This window comes from Pelophylax lessonae, assembly GCF_965119305.1.
Source record: "Pelophylax lessonae genome assembly, chromosome: 4".
NCBI lineage: Eukaryota > Metazoa > Chordata > Amphibia > Anura > Ranidae > Pelophylax > Pelophylax lessonae.
Genome location: NC_138771.1, coordinates 274,741,472 through 274,761,372, shown reverse-complemented (window position 1 = coordinate 274,761,372; position 19,901 = coordinate 274,741,472). Strand labels below are relative to the sequence as shown.

General features: G+C 41.7%; 1 protein-coding gene and 1 pseudogene across 2 annotated transcripts in view; one reads left to right on the top strand and one right to left on the bottom strand.

Moving 5' to 3' along the window:
• Window positions 1-19,901, top strand: part of LOC309553361 (plexin-C1-like) — a 201,429-nt gene that overhangs the window by 142,768 nt on the left and 38,760 nt on the right. The window contains exons 18-23 of the mRNA XM_082254465.1: window positions 271-324; window positions 3,544-3,683; window positions 7,560-7,758; window positions 10,735-10,881; window positions 12,892-13,069; window positions 15,508-15,611. Coding sequence (XP_082110591.1) covers window positions 271-324; window positions 3,544-3,683; window positions 7,560-7,758; window positions 10,735-10,881; window positions 12,892-13,069; window positions 15,508-15,611 — 822 coding nt within the window. The remainder of the gene's footprint in view (window positions 1-270; window positions 325-3,543; window positions 3,684-7,559; window positions 7,759-10,734; window positions 10,882-12,891; window positions 13,070-15,507; window positions 15,612-19,901) is intronic.
• LOC309554583 lies at window positions 11,118-12,732 on the bottom strand (annotated as a pseudogene). The gene is made up of 2 exons: window positions 12,715-12,732; window positions 11,118-12,251 (listed from the first exon to the last, which is right to left on the bottom strand). The product of its transcript is annotated as an uncharacterized misc_RNA (transcript).

Here is a 19,901-nt window from a genome sequence, read left to right as displayed (position 1 = left end):
CTCAAGCAAAAATGTTAGCCATGATATTGGACCTTCAAGCCCTCAAGAGAGAGGTCCACCATCTGTCTGTGAACAAATGCATAATTCACCTACAATAATAAATTGATAAAAAAAACTTGTATGACTGTACAGTATGTATTTCTAAACTATGGGCTCCAGTACCCTACAAATGCAATGTTTTGTCAAGCTTCTTTCTAAGAAAAAAATATAAATTGTAAATTGGTTTATTGTACACTTTAAATAAATTCAATTATCTGTGTTCTTTTTCAGTCTGATGGAAACAGGCAGGACTTAAGTGAAAAATTGTGTGAAAATGTTCCTTCAGTAAGTTGAGACCTTATGGTTTAAGTGTAATAGAAGAATACTATATATATATCCAAGGCTGAAGTTGAAACATAGGTGATAAGAGAAGCAAAATACAAAGTGAGAAGCTTGTGTGAAAGCAGCCCAGTATGTTCCTCTTTTAGCTGAATATTCCTCTTAGTTGCACCCCAGAAGTCAACCATATGAAAATTTAGACTATTTGGAAAGCTGAAGTCTAAAGTAAGCCTGTGATTATGCATACTAAAGTAATTTTATATTCTGAGCAAGCAGTTAAAGCACTTTGAAACAAGCCCTCATTATCCATTATAGCTGTAGGCTTTGTGGAGAAGGTAATCTTCAAAATTCACAACAGAGGTATTGAAATCACTATTTCCTTACCCTTTGGGTATTTTTACATGGGTGCCCAAACCCATGCAACTTCAAATTCTGGTGTTTTCTAAAAATAGAACTTTTTGAAGTTGTCTATACTCTATTCTTATTCTATATGAGTGTATTTTCGGGTCTTTAATGCAACCTTATGCAAATGACAGCAAAATAAAGCATTTGCCCCCCCCCCCCCCTTAAAATCCATACCAAACTGTTATCAGAGCATGCAGCTCAGCATGCCAGGAAATGTGGGGGACAAGCCCTTCACCTGAACCATACCTGAACACAAGGGGAGTGTACCTAGCCAGGTGCCCCCCCCCCCCCCAGCAAACCACCTTGTTCTCATGTTGATGTGGACAAGGGCCTCTTCCCCACAATCCTGGCCTGGTAGTTGTGGGGGTCTATGGGTGGGGGTCTATGGGTGGGGTCGCAAATAGTCTACAGTTATGACAATTCTTTTTTTTACACTGCACAGTTTTTTTTTTTAATCTACTGGGACTAATGTGAGGCTACTGGGGATAATAAATAATATGACAGTTTATAAGGTGAACTCTGTTATGTGCATGCTCCTTTACTATTCCTGTGTTATGCCTCAACACATTTCTCTTCACCCTTGTTGACCAGAAACCACATAGCAACAGGCGCTACTAACAGAGAGTAGGTACCAGAACATCTAACATTCTTCAGAGATCTGATTAATATAGCAATTAGCTTGGCAAGGTTTCAGAAACAATTTGAAGAAATGTCCTTCTTGTATCTTTTGGCACTGGGCTTTGACCTAGCAATGGATGAGACTTACTACCCTTGCCTACATAAACTCACAACACAAGCCATTTGTATTATGTCACAAAAGAATGCAACAGAAAACTTCACAACATTGTGCCTAATGTTAAATAGCATAATGGAGTTTATCACAGGACTGGGTTTCTATTACTAGTGCCCTATAGACATATAACCTTTAGCTCCCAAAGTAACACCGAAGTGACCAAAGTAACACCTGTCTGCCAGGATCACCTCTTTCACACAAAATATTTGATTTTTTTACTGTTCTTAACCTGACCTCCAATATTAACAGATAATGTAATAGACAACATATAAATACTTCTTTATGGGCTCACTGTAATTCTACTATGAAAGAAAAATAAAGCGTTTTGTTAATAGTTAACTATAGAGGGATGCCAACAGCCAAAGAAACAAACCCACTCTGAGTTTACATAACATATTGGGCATTTAAAAGGCACTTTAAATGATACTGTTATCACAATGATATTTTGGATAAGTTATATAAAACTGTAAACTTTGCATTGCCTTGCTGCAGAAGTAGTAATAACAAATTTTCTGTGATTTTTGTAGCTAAAGATGCCAGGAGCATCCTGTCTTAGCCAATGCATGCCCATTTCATAGGAATACAAAGGTCCTTCCATCTGGCTAGCAGAAAGAGATGGACCAAAGCAGAGGCATAACTAGAAAATTAAGGGCCCCAGTGCAAGAAACCATAAAGGCCCCCCCATGGATCAGTGGCAGTGGTGGTGGGGGGGATGGGATCAATGACAGAGGTGGTGGAGAGGGGGATGGGATCAGTCCACTGATGGTGGTGGTGGGGATTGGATCAGTGGCAGCGGTGGGGTTGGGATCAGCTCACTGAGGGTGGTTGGGAAGATGGGATCAGTGGAAACAGTGGTGGTGAGTGGGGTGGGATCAGTGGCAGCAGTGGTGGTGAGTGGGGTGGGATCAGTGGCAGCGGTGGTGGTGGCGGCGGATAGGATCAGTCCACTGATGGTAGTGGGGGGGATGGGATCAGCGGCGGTGGTGGTAGTGGGGGATAGGATTAGTCCACTGATGGTGGTGGGGGGTGTGGGATAATTAGCAGTTGTGGTGGGATAGGGATGACATCAGTGGAGATGGTGGTGGTGGGGATAGGGATGACACTGCCATTGATGTCATCCCTAACCCCCCCCCCATCACCACTGCCTGATGGGAGGGGGATGGGATCCGTTAGAGGCAGTGGTGGTGGGGGAATCAGTAGTAGAGGGATGGTGGTGGAGGGATGAGATCAGTGGCAGAAGAATGGTGGTGGAGGGTAGGGATCAGTGGCAGAGGAATGTGGTGGTGGTGGGATGGGATCAGTGGCCGAGGGATTTTGGTGGAGGGATGGGATCGGTGGTGGAGGGATGGGATCAGTGGCGGAGAGATGGTGGTGGAGGGATGGGATCAGTGGCAGAGAGATGGTGGTGGGATGGGATCAGTGGCAAAGGGGTGGTGGTGGAAGGATGGGATCAGTTACACTGGCTCTCACCTGCTCTGTGTCAGTCGATTCCTCCTTCTCCTTGCTCAGTGTGTCTCTGCTCTCTTCCGGTGCCTCCAGTGATTCCTCTGCTGACGTAGTGCGGAGAGCTCCTCCCCCTTTTTCTACTGGCAGTCAGCTCGTCAGCTGACTCACTGCTCCAGTCTGTTCCACCTCCAGGCATCATGTCATGCATCTGCAATAGGCGGCAGACACTCGACATTCCCCCTCCCGGGCAAGGCAGGCAGAGCCCTCCACAGTGGCAGAATTTACAGAATTGGCGGGCAGGCCCCCCCCAACAGTAGCGGAACTCCAGGGCCCGTTCGCAAGTGCGAGTGCTGTGACCCTGGTAGTTCCGCCACTGGGCTAAAGGTAACGTGGCAGCACTGGTTCATTGTATGCTTGTTCCACAATTGTAAATAATATAAATTGTATTTGATGCTTTTATTGGCAAATGAGCATGTAACTTCCCTTAACTTAGCTTATTCAGATGTTATTTCCCTTTTTTGTGTAGAATAAAATGATTTGTTTTATTGTAAAATATTAATTTGTAGTTAATTTCTCAACAGCCTTTTCAGAAAATTCCTAGAAATCAAACTGATGAGAACAATGCTGTAACGATTTTGAAGAACCTATTTCAGAACCGAGGATTTCTGGTTCTGCTGATTCACACTTTAGAAAAGCAGAAGGATTTTTCAGTCAAGGACAGGTGATAAAGTCTGATTTAAAAACAAATGTTGCTAGGTTTACTTACATCAAATGTATAGATCAGCCTTTCTCAACCATGGTTCCATAGAATCCTAGGGTTCCTCCAGAAGTTGATGGGGGTTCTTTCAGCTAAGAGAAATTTCTGCCTTTCAAGTAAGTAACTATATGTTATATATAGTTACTTACTTGACATAGTAATATATAGGAGAACATAGTAATGCAGTATATGGAAGCACCACACTAGCCACATATGTAAGGGGGCATACACTGAGCATCATTGTATGAAGGCTCTTTTGGAATGACCACTAATGTAAGGAAATATAAGATACTTTTTAACTGACCACAAATGTAAGGAGGTATTTCTCCACTCACCAACAAGTAGAGGCATTTCTCCATTTAACATAAAAGTAATGGGCCCTTCTGTATTGACTACCAATGTGAGGGAACATTACAACTTTTAATGTAAATTATCAATGCATTTCTTTTCTGATTATTATTATTCATTTCATTATTTTTATTACTGAAAATAATTATGTTATTTAAAGTGGCTCTGGGTGTCACATATGCTAAGTATGCCACATTCCTTATTCTTTTTTTGCCTTCTTATATTTCAGTTTACTGCTTGCGCTCATGTACTTTGTAGATATAGTAATTGGTAACAGGGGTTCAAGTAATTTTAAGGGTTCCTTTAAGGTTGATAAAGGCTGCACTAGATTTTAATTTGCCAGAGAAGAGTGTAAGGTTCACCAAACATTGACAGATCACCAAGTAAATGTGAAATCTGAATTTTTTGACCTGGCTTTTCTTTTATTGAAGTTTACAAGTTATCCAATACAGTTAAAATACATCTAAACATATGAAAATGTAATATATTGCAGCTTACCAGTCCTCAGACATGATTGCATAGTTATATGGTGGTTGCTGCACTGTTTTTCAGGCTAAGTTCATTTTCTGCAATAATACCTGTTGATCCTGCAAGAAATTCAGTGTCCTTGTTACTTCTTGTGCACTGAGCTAAAATCACAAACTATGTTATCAGCCTTCCCAGCTACACTATATTACCATAATTATTGGGACGCCTGCCTTTACACACATGAACTTTAATGGCATCCCAGTCTTCGTCCGTGGGGTTCAATATTGAGTTGGCCCACCCTTTGCAGCTATAACAGCTTCAACTCTTTTGGAAGACTGTTCAGGAGTGTGTCTATGAGAATGTTTGACCATTCTTCCAGAAGCACATTTGTGAGGTCAGGCACTGATGTTAGAGGGAAGGCCTGGTTACTAGTCTGCCCTCTAATTCATCACAATAGTGTTCTATCTGGTTGAGGTCTGGACTCCACCCCAAAATCTCTCGTCCATGTCTTTTTGGACCTTGATTTGTGCACTGGTGCACAGGAAGAGCCAACCCTAACCCCAAACTGTTCTCACAAAGTTGGGAACATTAAATTTTCCACAATGTCTTGTTATGCGGACGTCTTAAGAGTTCCTTTCACTGGAACGAAGGGGCCAAACCCAACCCCTGAAAAACAACCCCACACCACATTCCCCCCTTCACCAAATGATTTGGACCAGTGCACAAAGTAAGGTGTTCACAGCGCTTCACTTCCAAAATGGATTGAATTCATTCTTTTCCTAACAATTCTACCAACAATACCCCATGATGACAACGTAAAAGAAGTTTGTTTGAAATAGTTGTAAATTTATTCAAAATAAAAAATGAAAAGTATAGGTATTCAGAGCCTTTGCAATGACACTTAGAATTGAGCTCAGGTGCATCCTGTTTCCTCTGATCATCCTTGAACTGTTTCTACAACTCGATTGGAGTCCACCTGTGGTAAATTCAGTTGATTGGACATGATTTGGAAAGGCCCACATCTGTCTATCTAAGGTTCCACAGTTAACAGTGCATGTTGGAGCACAAACCAAGTCATGAAATCCAAAGAATTGTCTGTAGACCTCTGAGATAGGATTGTATTAAGGCACAGATCTGGGGAAGGGTAGAGAAAAATGTCTGCAGCATTGAAGGTCCCAATGTGCACAGTGGCCTCTATCATCCGTAAATGAAAGAAGTTCGGAACCACCAGGATTCTTCCTAGAGCGGACCACCCAAACAATCAGGGGAAAAGGGCCTTAGTCAGGGAAGTGACCAAGAACTCGATGGTCACTCTGACAGAACTCCAGTATTTCTCTGTGGAGAGAGGGGAACCTTCCAGAAGAACAACCATCTCTGTAGCTCTCCAACCATCAGGCCTATACGGTAGAGTGACCTGACGGAAGCCACTACTCAGTAAAAAGCAGATGACAGCCCACCTGGAGCTTACCAAAAGGCACCTGAAGGACTTTCAAGCCATGAGAAACAAAATTCACTGGTCTGATGAAACAAAGATTGAACTCTTTAGCCTGAAGGGCAAGTGTCATGTCTGGAGGAAACCAGGCACCTCTCATCACCTGGCCAATACCATTCCTGCAGTGAAGCATGGTGGTGGCAGTATGATGCTGTGGGGATGTTTTTCAGTGTTAGGAACTGGGAGACTTGGCAGGATCCTTTAAGGGAAAGATGAATGCAGCAATGTACATAGCCACCCTTGATGAAAACCTGCTCCAGAGAACTCTGGACCTCAGACTGGGGCGGAGGTTCATCTTCCAACAGGACAGTGACCCTAAGCACACAGCCAAGATAACAAAGGAATGGCCTTGAGCTGCCCAGCCAGAGCCCAGACTTGAACCTAATTGAACATCTATGGAGGGATCTAAAAATGGCAGTGCACTGATGCTCCCCATCCAACCTAAAGGAACTTGAGTGGTCCTGCAAAGAAGAATGGGAGAATCTGCCCAAAAACAGATGTGCCAAGCTTGTAGCATCATACTCAAAAAGGCTTGAAGTTGTAGTTGGTGCCAAAGGTGCTTCAATAAAGTATTGAGCAAAGGCTGTGAATACTTATGTACATGTGATTTTTTTCATTTTTTATTATTAATAAATTTGCAAAGATCTCAAACAAACTTCTTTTACATTGTCCATTTTGGAATAAGGCTGTAACATAACAAAATGTGGAAAAAGTGAAGCACTGTTAATACTTTCCGGATGCACCGTATATTGGATGCTCTTGTGGATTCAACACCCATGTCATTCTTCCTAGGAGAATCTTTTACAAACTAAGAGTACATTGTCATACAGTAATGTATCCATTAAATAAAATAATATATTTTCACCATGTTATGGTGTAATGCTAAATTGATTCAAGAAATGGCGATGTTAAAAATTATTTGCAGAGTTCAGAGGTTACAACCCTATCTCATGATTTCTGAACCTGTTATGTTCATCACCAGCTGCAGACAAGTAGCACCGTTTCTCCGCAGAAAATTCTTCAATCATTGGTTTTCTTGATTACAAGGACAGGGTAACTTGTACTAACATTTCACCACAATCTGTTAGATTCCCAAAGAGATACAACAGAAAACTCAGTTATGCAGTCGTCCGACATCATACCAAAGCAGGCATACCAATTGTGCTCAGCTTATGCCCCAAGAAACACATTATATGCATATAAAGTTTCTCAACAGACCTTATCCTTTGATAAGCTTATAGCAAACCACAGCTATACACACAATAATGCAGTTAAGCAATCAGCATGATTTTCGCAGAGTGGAAGAAGATTTATACAAGCACAGTAATAATTGTTCTAGTGGGAATGAAACCCAGATCCTCACCAATGTAGAACTCCAGTTGTAGGTGTTGCACCACCATGCTATAAAGAAAGCATACTATAAAAAAAAAACTTTTGTAAAAGGTGTACACATCATGAGCAGAATTGTGGGATGATATACATATGGATTTCTTTACAAAAAACTATATATGTTTGAATTTTGTTGCTCCTAGATGTTTGTTTGCATCCTTCCTGACCATCACCTTTCAGAATGATTTGCTCTATCTCACTGGATTGCTTGATACATTGATTAAAGATCTAATAGAGCAATCAAGCAACAAAAATCCAAAGCTGATGCTAAGGCGAACAGAAACAGTTGTGGAAAAGTTATTGACCAATTGGATGGCCACTTGCTTGTATGGCTTCCTGCGGGTGAGAAAAAAAATCAGATTTACAACAGTTTATAAGATGTCATGAAGCTGGCCTGCTATTCTGCATTTAATAACTTATTTTTATGTATTTCATTATTTTAGACTAAATTTTAAATTACAGATGTGACCTTTAATTTGATCATTCCTAATGATAGTTTACTCAGGCTTTGTGTAGACTTGCAGTTAGGGGTGGCAAAAATGCGCTGTTGAGCCGCGTTTATGTTGCCTGCCAACTGTCACCCCCCACTTAAGTTGCAATAGGCGACTGGTGGGGATGTTTACACACCACAGCCATGATGCTTTGCTTTGTGCTTGTGGCAAAGTTCACCCAACATGTAGCAATCTGCCTTTTCTTTAAGAAAAGGGTTGATTGTAGTAACCCAGTTCAACCATCAAAATTTTATTTCACTTATTGGACTTGTAATATATATAAAATAAATATCCACAAGTGATAAATATGATATACCCCCTGCGCACAAGTTTAAATGTATTAAATGAGTCCGATTCCAGACCTATCGCAGCTACTTTAAAATTGCAAATATGTTAAGGTTACCAGAAAAAAGTCCCATATATCGAACAAAAAACTAGTAATAGTAGCGCAGATAGTTCAAATGGTAATCCTCCACACAGAAGAAACGAATGTCCCTTTAAAAATCGTATGCAGAGTCTCTTAAATTTCTCTCCACCAATTGGGAACAATAGTGAATTTACGGGGTCACCACACCACACATCCTCCACCTTGGTGCTAAATAAGGGGGGTGGCAACTCACCAGACAGTGTAGCCCACCTATTCTCATAGAATAGGCAATAAGGCAAAGAACACAAATCTCCTCCGATCAGATTACAGCAGCCGACTGTGTCTTTCCTTGTAGCTTGTCATTTAAGGCGTTCCCTTCTCCTCACAGCAATCCTGTACTCGATCGGATGGTCTCAGTCCCCAACACCAGGCCAAGCAGGTCATATTGGTTGAGTGTTGAGCCATCCGGGGCTACGGGAACTGATTAGTCAGAACCATTCATGGAAGCATAACCCACTTCTGTACTGGGATAGGCATCTGTACTCGATCGGATCATCTCAGTCCCCAACACCAGGCTAAGCAGGTCATATTGGTTGAGTGTTGAGCCATCCGGGTATCGCCGCGATCATTAGAGCGAGAGCAATAATTCTAGCCCTGGATCTCCTCTGTAACTCTAAACTGATGTCTATCCCAGTACAGAAGTGGGTTATGCTTCCAGGAATGGTTCTGACTAATCATTTCCCGTAGCCCCGGATGGCTCAACACTCAACCAATATGACCTGCTTAGCCTGGTGTTGGGGAATGAGATGATCCGATCGAGTACAGATGCCTATCCCAGTACAGAAGTGGGTTATGCTTCCATGAATGGTTCTGACTAATCAGTTCCCATAGCCCCGGATGGCTCAACACTCAACCAATATGACCTGCTTGGCCTGGTGTTGGGGACTGAGACCATCCGATCGAGTACAGGATTGCTGTGAGGAGAAGGGAACGCCTTAAATGACAAGCTACAAGGAAAGACACAGTCGGCTGCTGTAATCTGATTAGAGGAGATTTGTGTTCTTTGCCTTATTGCCTATCCTATGAGAATAGGTGGGCTACGCTGTCTGGTGAGTTGCCACCCCCCTTATTTAGCACCAAGGTGGAGGATGTGTGGTGTGGTGACCCCGTAAATTCACTATTGTTCCCAATTGGTGGAGAGAAATTTAAGAGACTCTGCATAAGATTTTTAAAGGGACATTCGTTTCTTCTGTGTGGAGGATTACCATTTGAACTATCTGCGCTACTATTACTAGGTTTTTTTTTTTTTTCGATATATGGGACTTTTTTCTGGTAATCTTAGCACTTATTGGACTTGAGTGATTGGAAATCTGATTGGTCATTGTAGGACATGACACTTTTTACAGCTACAATATTGTGCTGCTTTACTTAAAAAAAAGGCCTGACTATACCATTGCATATGACACTGTAATGACAGTGTCAATAAATTTAATTTGTGCTGTCTTTTTGGTATAAGCTCCTCCTGTTCATAAAAAAGCGAGTGAATGCAAATTAATGAATTTCTGTTCCCAATTTTAACTATTAGACTGTATGCAAACACACATGAATGAAGCTGATGCTGGAACATTAATGCAGAACTGAAGAATCTGCCAAAGTGCATTTAAGTTTAGTATGAGTGTACCAAATTTGGATAGTTTTGCCCAGTTTGCAAATTTTCCTGTAAGTGGGTTTGCAAGGTTCTATTTTTTTGTGTGGCTATTAAAGTACATATTTAAATAAAGGTTTCCTTTAAGGACCCAATGGGGTTAATTTACTAAAGGCAAATAGGCTGTGTACTTGCAAGTGCAGTTGCTTCAGAGCTTAGAAAATGAGGGTGAGAACTGCTGGCTGCTATCATCCAATCATGTGCAAGCAAAAATGTGTTTTTTTGTTAAATTATTTTTCTTGCATGTGATTGAGTACTTTTTGTAAAGTGAAGTTTTACCTCATTTACTAAGCTCCAGAGCCTACCTGATTGAGTATAAATTGAATTAGTTGTTTTATGCAGACCTTCATACTACATATACTGTATATTGGTAAATATTGTAAATTTAATTGATACAACCTAAGGGCAAGCAAAAAAGGTGTGTGGCCAACTAAAGATATGTAGGTTGGCATAACTTACCATAGGCAGCTATGCAGGCCTTGAATGACAATTTACAGATTTGCTGAAAGGATCTGTGAACGAAAGAGTATTGACCAGATGGAGTTGCATGTCCTGCAGTAACTGCATCCTACAAACACTTCCTGTATTGAAATATTGACCTGAGTATTATTGCACATAGGGTTTTCAAAGTTTGGTCTTGCAAGTCTGGGCAGGTATTATTTTTCTGACTGCTTGTGAAACCTAGCATAAAACTTTGGATTGTATGTTTTACATAAAGTCTTGGCTCCTGGTAATGGTATGTCATTACTGTCTAGGAATCAGTGGGAGAACCTTTGTATGGTCTTGTTTGTACCCTGAATCAGAGGATACACAAAGGTCCCATAGATGCAATAACAAGTAAAGCCCTATATACTGTGAACGAGGACTGGCTGTTATGGCAAATGACAGACTTTAATAATGTTGTAAGTATTTTTTTTCTGATTAATTGTTTATGTTTTTATAGAAATTACCATACTAAACCATTTGTCTATATGTTGCATTAATCAAACGATATCAAACAATATAATATTACAAAAAAAGCAACAGGTGTGAGGGGGGGGTGGGAGAGTGGGGTAAGGGGAGGGGAATGAAATCACAAGCCCGAAGCTTTATTTAATGGACAAAGACACACAAGGGAGAGTGGGGGAAGGGGAAATCTTCAGACCTCCTCTTCTTCCATGAGATCCATCAGGTTATAGTCTCTGAGCAGACTGTGGACCAGTCTGCGACAGTCCTGAATAGACATCTTCTCCCGCTGTTGGATAAGGCGCTTTCTGGCGCACCATAAAGCGTCCTTAAAGCAACACAACACCCGCCAGGCGTTGTCAATGTCCTCCTGAGAAAATGTTCTGTGAAAAAGTCCATTCAGCACACCGAAATGTGTGATGGCAGTCTGTGGAACAAAGTCTTTAAGTTCAGGTTCCAAGGCCCTCAACAGGCTCTGTGCAAAGGAGCACTCCCAGAAAACGTGAAAAGACGTTTCCTCATGAATGATGCAAAAAGGGCAGTGCCTGTATCTGCACAAGTTTCTGGCATGCATGAATGTCCTGAGCGGCAGTCCCCCCTGGATTGCCATCCACGCCAGGTCTTTATGCCTGTTGGTGAGTCCCTTTGAAGAAAAATTCCTCCAGACCACTTTGCAAGTGGCTGAAGGGAGGCCTGGAACAGTCTCAACAATGTCCGATGCTCTGATCAACTTGTAGATAGTTTTTGGCTTCCACAAGTCGGGCTTAACTGCATGCAGCCCCCGATCCTTGATGAACTTGAAAGTGTCCAAGTAGCACCAAAGAGTGTCCCAGTTGTAGGGGATGGAACTGTCCCATTTGTCCCATCCAAGCGACCTCCAGAGAGGCAGGAGGAAAAAAACGGGACATGGAGTTGCCGCCAGAGTCCAAAGTTCTGTCCACTAAAGTTCTGCGGATGCAATTGCAGGCAAAGAACACCCCCAGTAACGTTTTGATGTCGGGCACTCCCTTACCGCCCTTGAGGGGTTCCTTGAACATGACTGCCCGCTTCACTCTGTCCATCTTGGAGCCCCAGATGAAGTCGAACACCGCCCTGGTGATGGCCTTACAGGTGTTGACCCGGGGGGGGGGGGGGGGCAGGCCTGGGCGAGGTACTGCAACACAGGGAGAATCTCGCTGCGGAGTACCAGTGTTTTCCCTTCGATGGTGAGTTCTCTGAGGCTCCATAGTCCAAACTTCTGTCTCATCTTGGACAGTCTCTCCTCCCAAAACTTCAGGGCTGCGCCCTCAGCTCCAAACCAAACTCCAAGAATTTTGATGAAGTCCGCCTGAAAGGGATGGATGCAGAGGAAGGCAGGAACCACTTTACGAAGAGCATGACCTCTGACTTCCCGCAGTTGACCTTTGCCCCTGAAGCTTTTCCGAAGTCCTCACAGGTCTGGACGAGCGAGTCGATGGATCGCTGGTCAGCACAGAACACCGTTACGTTGTCCATGTAGAGTGAGCACTTGACAGCCCTTCTGTCCGGTCCCAGGGCGGTGATCCCTCTGATCTCTGGGTTCTGTCGGATGCATTCGGCAAAGAGCTCTATACAGCAAACGAAAAGCAGAGGTGAGAGAGGGCAGCCTTGTCTGACCCCAGAGAGAACAGGAAAAGGGTCAGTTTTTTAGCCAATCACCAACACCGTACTACAAATGTCATGGTACATCACATTCACATAGGAACAAAACATGTCCCCAAGACCAAACCTGTGCAGAGCTCTGCACATATATTTTGTTGTATTAGACAAACAATATGATCACTGTTCATGTTGAGTGTAATTTAGTGAACACAGTGTTAGTTACAATATACATAGATCCATAAACACATTATGGAGAGCTACCAAAACAGATTATACAATGTTATACTGACTTTCCTGTTTAGTTCTGTGTAGTTTATACAACTTGAATTTCCTTTTTGTCCCCATAGGACATTAATGTACATTACCCAACAACAGAAAGTGAAGCTGTTGATGATGCCAGTCAGTGCATAAATGTAACAGTTCTGGACTGTGATACCATCGGGCAAGTCAAAGAAAAAGTCCTTCAAGCGTTTCTATCAAAAAATGGATATGCTTTTAGCTTCCCTCCTTGTGACATTTGTTTAGGTAGTTATTTTTGCATAAGTTCAATGTTGTGTATAATGTGGTGTGATTTGTGGTATGGATAAACAGAACAGTAATCTTTCTACTTTGAAGTAACACTTTCTGTGAACAACACTTCAAAAACGTTGAATACCCAACTCATTACTGAAGGGTAATACTTGGATCTGCTCTTTCATGTAAACCGTAGTATAACTTAATAACCACTTATTGTCAGCTCCATAATAGAAACACATCTTATGTCTCTCTTCTCTGTGGTCTTCCAACAAACAGACTGAACCACTAACCTGGATGCTACTTCTAAGCTTCTGAAATGTTTACCTCCAACTTTCATAGCCCTCCACAATATGACTTTTTAAGTGGCTTAGAGGTTCTGCCTTGTAGCACTAGGGTCATAGGTTCAAATCCAAACCATGCCTCTACCTGCATGGAGTTTGCATGTTTTCCATATGCTCGTGTGTGTGTGTGTGTGTTTCTATACAATACCTGTAATAAATAATACAGAGCGGAAAATTGTTATTTGATCCCCTGCAGATTTTATAAGTTTGCCCACTTACAAAGAAATAAAAGGTCCATAATTTTATCATAGGTGTATTTTAAATGATAGAGACAGAATATTAACCAAAAATCCAGAATAAAAACACATGATACAAATGGTATAAATTGAGTTGCAGTGCAGTGAGAAAAATAAGTATTTGATCCCCTACCAACCAACAACTTCTGATGGTTCTCTCCCCTTTTTCTGGAATTTCCTATTAGATACTATTTGACCCTGTCCTTGACACCTTCAAACACATCCTTACAATGTGTTCTTAAGGACATGCATATATTCTGAGCTAACCCTAATCACTTCCATCACTCAACCAACACTGCTTTCCCCTCTAAAATCTGACGAAAAAAACACGGTAATTCTTTATTTAGCTACTCATATTCAACCCTATCCCTCAGATTGTAAGCTTCTCTAGGCAGGAGGACAATTGCTCCTATAGCTTATTATTATTATAATTAATAATACATTTTGTCATATGGCTGTATGCATTTGTCTCTGGTGATTTTTTGCTTTATAACTTGTACTACCCCTCCTTACATTGATTACATTGTACAGCTCCATGAAAAATGATGGCATTGTATAAGTCAATAATAATGTGTTATCCACCTTGACTTTTTATAAAGACAGGTCAGCCAACTGTAAAACTTCTACTCTTTGCTGTAGACAATACCCCAGGTTTTTGTTCAAGATCAATAACACAGTGTAAAGTTGCAGCAGGGAATAATACAGCATTGGAACTGCAGCTGTATATATCCTGTACCATATACACTATATTACCAAAAGTATTGGGACACCTGCCTTTACACACACATGAATTTTAATTGCATCCTAGTCTTAGTCTGTAGGGTTAAATATTGGGTTGGTCCATCCTTTGCAGCTATAACAGCTTCAACTCTTCTGGGAAGGCTGTCCACAAGGTTTAGGAGTATGGCTATGGGAATGTTTGACCATTATTCCAGAAGCGCATCTGTGAGGTCAGGCACTGATGAGAACGAGAAGGCCTTGCTTGCAGTCTTCGCTCTAATTCAACTCAAAGGTGTTTTGTCAGGTTGAGGTCAGGACTCTGTGCAGGCCAGTCAAGTTCCTCCACCCCAAACTCGCTCATCCATGTCTTTATGGACCTTTCTTTGTGCACTGGTGCGCAGTCATGGAACAGGAAGGGACCATCTCCAAACTGTTTCCACAAAGTTGGGAGCATTAAATTGTCCAAAATATCATGGTATGCGGACACCTTAAGTGTTCCCTTCACTGGAGCTAAGGGGCCAAGCCCAACCCCTGAAAAATGTCCCCACACCCTAATCCCCCTTCCACGAAATGATTTGGACCAGTGCACAAAGCAAGGTTCATAAAGACATGGATGAGCGAGTGTGGGGTGGAGGAACTTGACTGGCCTGCACAGAGTCTTGGCCTCAACCCGATAGAACACCTTTGGGGTAAATTAGAGTGGCAACTGCGAGTCAGACCTTCTCGTTCACATTAGTGCCAGACCTCACAAATGTGCTTTTGGAAGAATGGTCAAAAGACACATTCCTAAACCTTGTGGACAGTCTTCCCAGAAGAGTTGAAGCTGTTATAGCTGTAGGGAGTGGGCCAACTCAGTATTGAACCCTATGGACTAAGACTGGGATGCCATTAAAGGTCATGTGTGTGTAAAGGCAGGTGTTCCAATATTTTTGGTAATGTAGTGTATATTGAATTTTTTTCAAGTCAGTCCTGGTTTCAGATGGCAGAAAAGTGCACAAAGCTAAATGGCTCCTAAAATAATTTGGTACATTATGGAAGCATGGTAATGACTGAAATTCTGGTATATTTTGGATGAATAATACCTGGACTAGTTTGTGTGATATATAATATTCTCTCATATATGTTTTATTTATCTTTCCTCCATGAACAGAACTTCATTATGGTCAAACATATAAGGAGCTGTTAGATATAGATGCCTCTACTGTTGTGATGGAGAATGGTTTTAAGAGACTGAACACAGTGAAACATTACAAGGTAGGTAAAAGATTTACAGATTAGCTAAATTACACTTTTTCCTTCTAAAAAAAAAAAAAAACAAGCGAACAGTCCAGCCATAAAAAAAATATAGTGTCTTTCTGGGATCCTGGGATAAATTCTAATCCTTTTTTGTTAGATAGTCCTCTTGGACAGAATAAAAGTGTATAATTATTTAATTAATAACTATATTTGGATAGGCAGGCCACGCTGTCTCCTTAGCTAACCCATAGGATTCAGTGAATAACGTATCACATATTATGGGCCCATTCCCATCTATGCATGAAGGAAAACAGGATGCATATCTATTTTTCCTTTTTTTTGCAGAGCATTGACAGCCCATTCAATACACAGTGGGGGACATTTATAATGCAAATTAGGGACGCAGATAGCCAGGCTGTACACATCTCAAATTTGGCCTGATTTCTGCTGAATCAGCCGAAACTCAAGCTGTGAGTGGTTCTGTTGGCTTGAAAAAAGATTTGAAAGCCAGCTGGAAAATTGTCAAATGAACAGTGACTGTTCGGCAGGTACCTCTGCCTGCTGAATACACAATCCCCAGGGTAGATTCCATCATCCGCACTGTTTAGCATGAGTGGAGGAATCTACTAGATTTCTCTTATTCAGCCCACTTGCCAAAGTGTATGACTAACTTTTGACAAAAATCAGGTAAAGGTTTTTCAACATGTTTACAGTGTATTTGTGACCCCTACACATGTATTTTTGGGCAGCCAACTGTGATAGATTACCAAAGCTCTGAGACATGCAATTGGGAAGTGGTCAAGGTCAGGTTTAATTCTGTTGCAGTTCTACTTTAAAGCAGCCGAGGGAGGAATGTAGGACTTAAGCTGTGACCTTGTTATAAATCTGTCTCACAATCTGTCTCAGGCCCGGATCACACTATAGCGATGTCAGACATCTATATTAAAAAAGAATAGCGCACACATGCAAAAGAAATTACTACCAAATTTGAAGACAATCCATAAATAAAAATGGGGATTTGGTCCCACCATATGGCCATATAGTGCTCAAGCCCACCACTACGTCAAAGTACCCCATTATCAGTGGGTCCTACACTATCCATGAAAAAGAGATGAATCCAGCCTTTCTAACCCTTGGAGATAATACTCCTTGCTGGGAAAGATGTGCAAATGCACTACAGGGGACTCCTCCTATATCCACTTGATGGTGGATGATAAACTCCACAGACACGACGTGGTTCTGCACTCAGTACTTTATTTTCTCCTACACACTAACTAAAACAGGAAGGGGAAATACATCATAGAATAGGAGGGAACACTGAAAAAGATGCAGTAACCGAAATGACCACAAGATGGCAGTATATTAAACAACTATATCCCTTGTACATGAAGTTAACAAACTCACTCTCTTCTTAAGATAAAAAAAAAAGAACGGGTGAGTTTGACATAAAACATTGTCACACAAAAATGATTTTCAGAACACAGTAGCATTCAAGTGAGTTTGCGTATTTAAACAAACAAAAAAATACCAAGATATATGCTCAATGGACCAGATTTTACAGTTTCCATACACCCTCATACAGCGCTTTAAGAAGCATAAGAGAGGAAGCACCTTTTTTTGTCAAACAGTCAGCAAGTTGTGACTTGGCTGTTGACCAACGCACTTCTTTGATTTTATTAGCATGTATGAGCTCTTTGACACCGCTTATTTCTAATCTTAGTCTCTTCTCTGTGACCTGTTTTGTAGACTTAATAGCGTCAAACAGGGAATGGTTATCAGTAACACAGATAAGAGGAAGAGCATTAAGATCAGCTTTACCAGTAGTGAGTTCAGAGTAGAGCATAGCCAAGAACATAGCATTGTCAATACCATCTGACATGGCAAGGGTTTCTCCTGCCAGTGTGCTTCTTACCACACGTCTAATTTTTTTAGATTGCCAAAACAGTGGGGAGAACTTTCCTGATTTTTCCATGAGGGCAATTAGAGCCCCACCCTGTGTACCTCCACCTGGAAGATTGCCCAGTGAAGCATCACTGAATACTACCAAACTCAAATCCTCACTGTTACCCAAGTATTGAAACTTAAGTGTTACCTTCTCTGACTTAAGTTTACGGAGCACTTTGTTCACTTCATGTATGGACTGAACAGTAGCATTCTTAATGTTGGATGCTAGGCTACATGTGTCAAACATAACATCTGGTCTTGTTTGTTTAGCAACCCACAGAACCTGTCCTATTTTGGATCTGAGTTGTTCTCTTTCTTTCTCATTCAGTGGGGCCTCTCTCTGTACAGCACGTGTTGCCTGCAAATTAATTGGTTGTAGGTTTTCAATATAACTGTGCTGATGCACCTGTACTACACCACCCACAGTAGCAATGTTCATCCCCACATATGAAAAACTCTCACACTCTTCACGACCCACGTGAAATGCAGATTTAAGCACAGGGATGACATTGGTTACAAAATGCTCTGAACCTGCCCAAAAAAAATCATCCACATGGCATGCCAGTACTCCTGTTACCTCAGACTGCTCATTCTGCCAATAAAACACTGCAGGATCAACCCGTGACATTTTACCCCCACTTTTCAGCATGAGTTCTTTGACCTTGTTGAACCAGTAGAGGGAAGCATCTGCAAGTCCATACACACATTTCTTTAGTTTCCACAACACATTGTCCACGCTTGCTTCTGGTGGGGGACGAATGTAAATGTCTCTTGAGAGTTCCATTCCCTGCAAAAAAGCAGACTTAATATCCATAGAGTTCACTTGCCATTTGTTTTGACAAATAACAGCTAACAGGAGCCTGAGTGATTCTGATGCACATGTGGGAGAATCTTTCTGTAATTCATGCATATTGACTTCTTCAAAACCTCTCGCCACAAGGCGAGCTTTGGGAACAACACCACTAGAAGTTTCCTTTAACGTACAGACCCATCTAGTAGAGATACATTTCTGACCTTTGTCTGTGACTTCTTCGTAAACATTATTATTTTGCCAGTTGTCAATCTCTTGCTGTTTAGCAGCATCAAAAGAGATGTCTTTGGTAATAAGTACATCGCCATCGGTGTTCTCACATTAAGTGAGAAGATCATCAACTTGTGACATGTCTAAAGCTTCCTTTTGACCCTCGTTGCCATTTGGTTCAAGATACTGCACATTGTACCAGTTTCTATATTGCCCTTTTGCTTTCCCTGCTCTGCCTAAAACTCTGGCCGTGTGTTTTGTCTCATCATTTCTGTTTGTAAATGTCACTGTCTGACCTGTTTTCAGTTTGACACCCGTGGAACCCACTGTATTAGTAGCATCCCTCTCATTAGTTTGTCTCACATCTTCTCTATCATCTGTTTCTGTGTTTTCATGGATTTGCACTTCTCTATTAACACTCATTTCATCATTTGAATTTTCTGACATATCAGTGTGTATTACATTTTCTTTTTCTGTACTATCTCCAGGAATATCAGGTAGTACAAGTGTATCCCCATCCTGTGCATTAACTTTATTCAGCCTGGACTGGTGTACTCTGACAAGGATACCACCATGTCTGACAAACACTACAGAGCCATCTTGACCGATAACTACAGCAGGACCTTTCCACTCTGTACTGTCTGCTCGTTTGTAGTACACTCTGTCTCCTGTCTCATACTTTTCATCTGTAGGCCTAAGCTGCTTTCGTAAAGCTCTTTTTATTCTTTCTGAGCATTCCACCTCTGTGAATGCTCTTCTGGAAGCATGCAATGCTGCTAGGTGCTGTCCTACTCTAGTACTCATAGAAGTGCCTTCTAGAGCAGGCAGTTTATTAACCAAAATGGAGGGAAGATTAGGACTGTGACCAAACACCAGCTGGTGTGAACCATAACCATGCACATTAATCATACTGTTCTTGGCCATTAAAGCCCAGTCTAGAGCAGTCTGCCAGCCACACCCGTTTTCCCTTTTCACCTTCAGAAGAATCTCAGTCAGAGTCATGTTGTGTCTCTCCAGCAGCCCGTTGCTCCAAGGACTGTATGCCGCTGTGGTCTTCATCTCAATGTTGAATTTTTCTGCCATCTCTCTTATCTCCTCATTATTGAACTCACCACCGTTGTCAGTGTATATCCCTTTTGGGGCACCATGAACACTTATCCACGAGTGAATGAAAGAGTTGACAATTTCAGAGGCTTTCCTTGTTCTCACAATGTTTCCACCGCTGAAGCGTGTGAAATGGTCGATGGTGTGGAGGTACCATATGCCAGGTTCCAGCTCATGTAAATCCATTGCCACCGTCTCATTGTACTCTGAGGCTAAAGGCAAACCCACAGCAGGCCTGG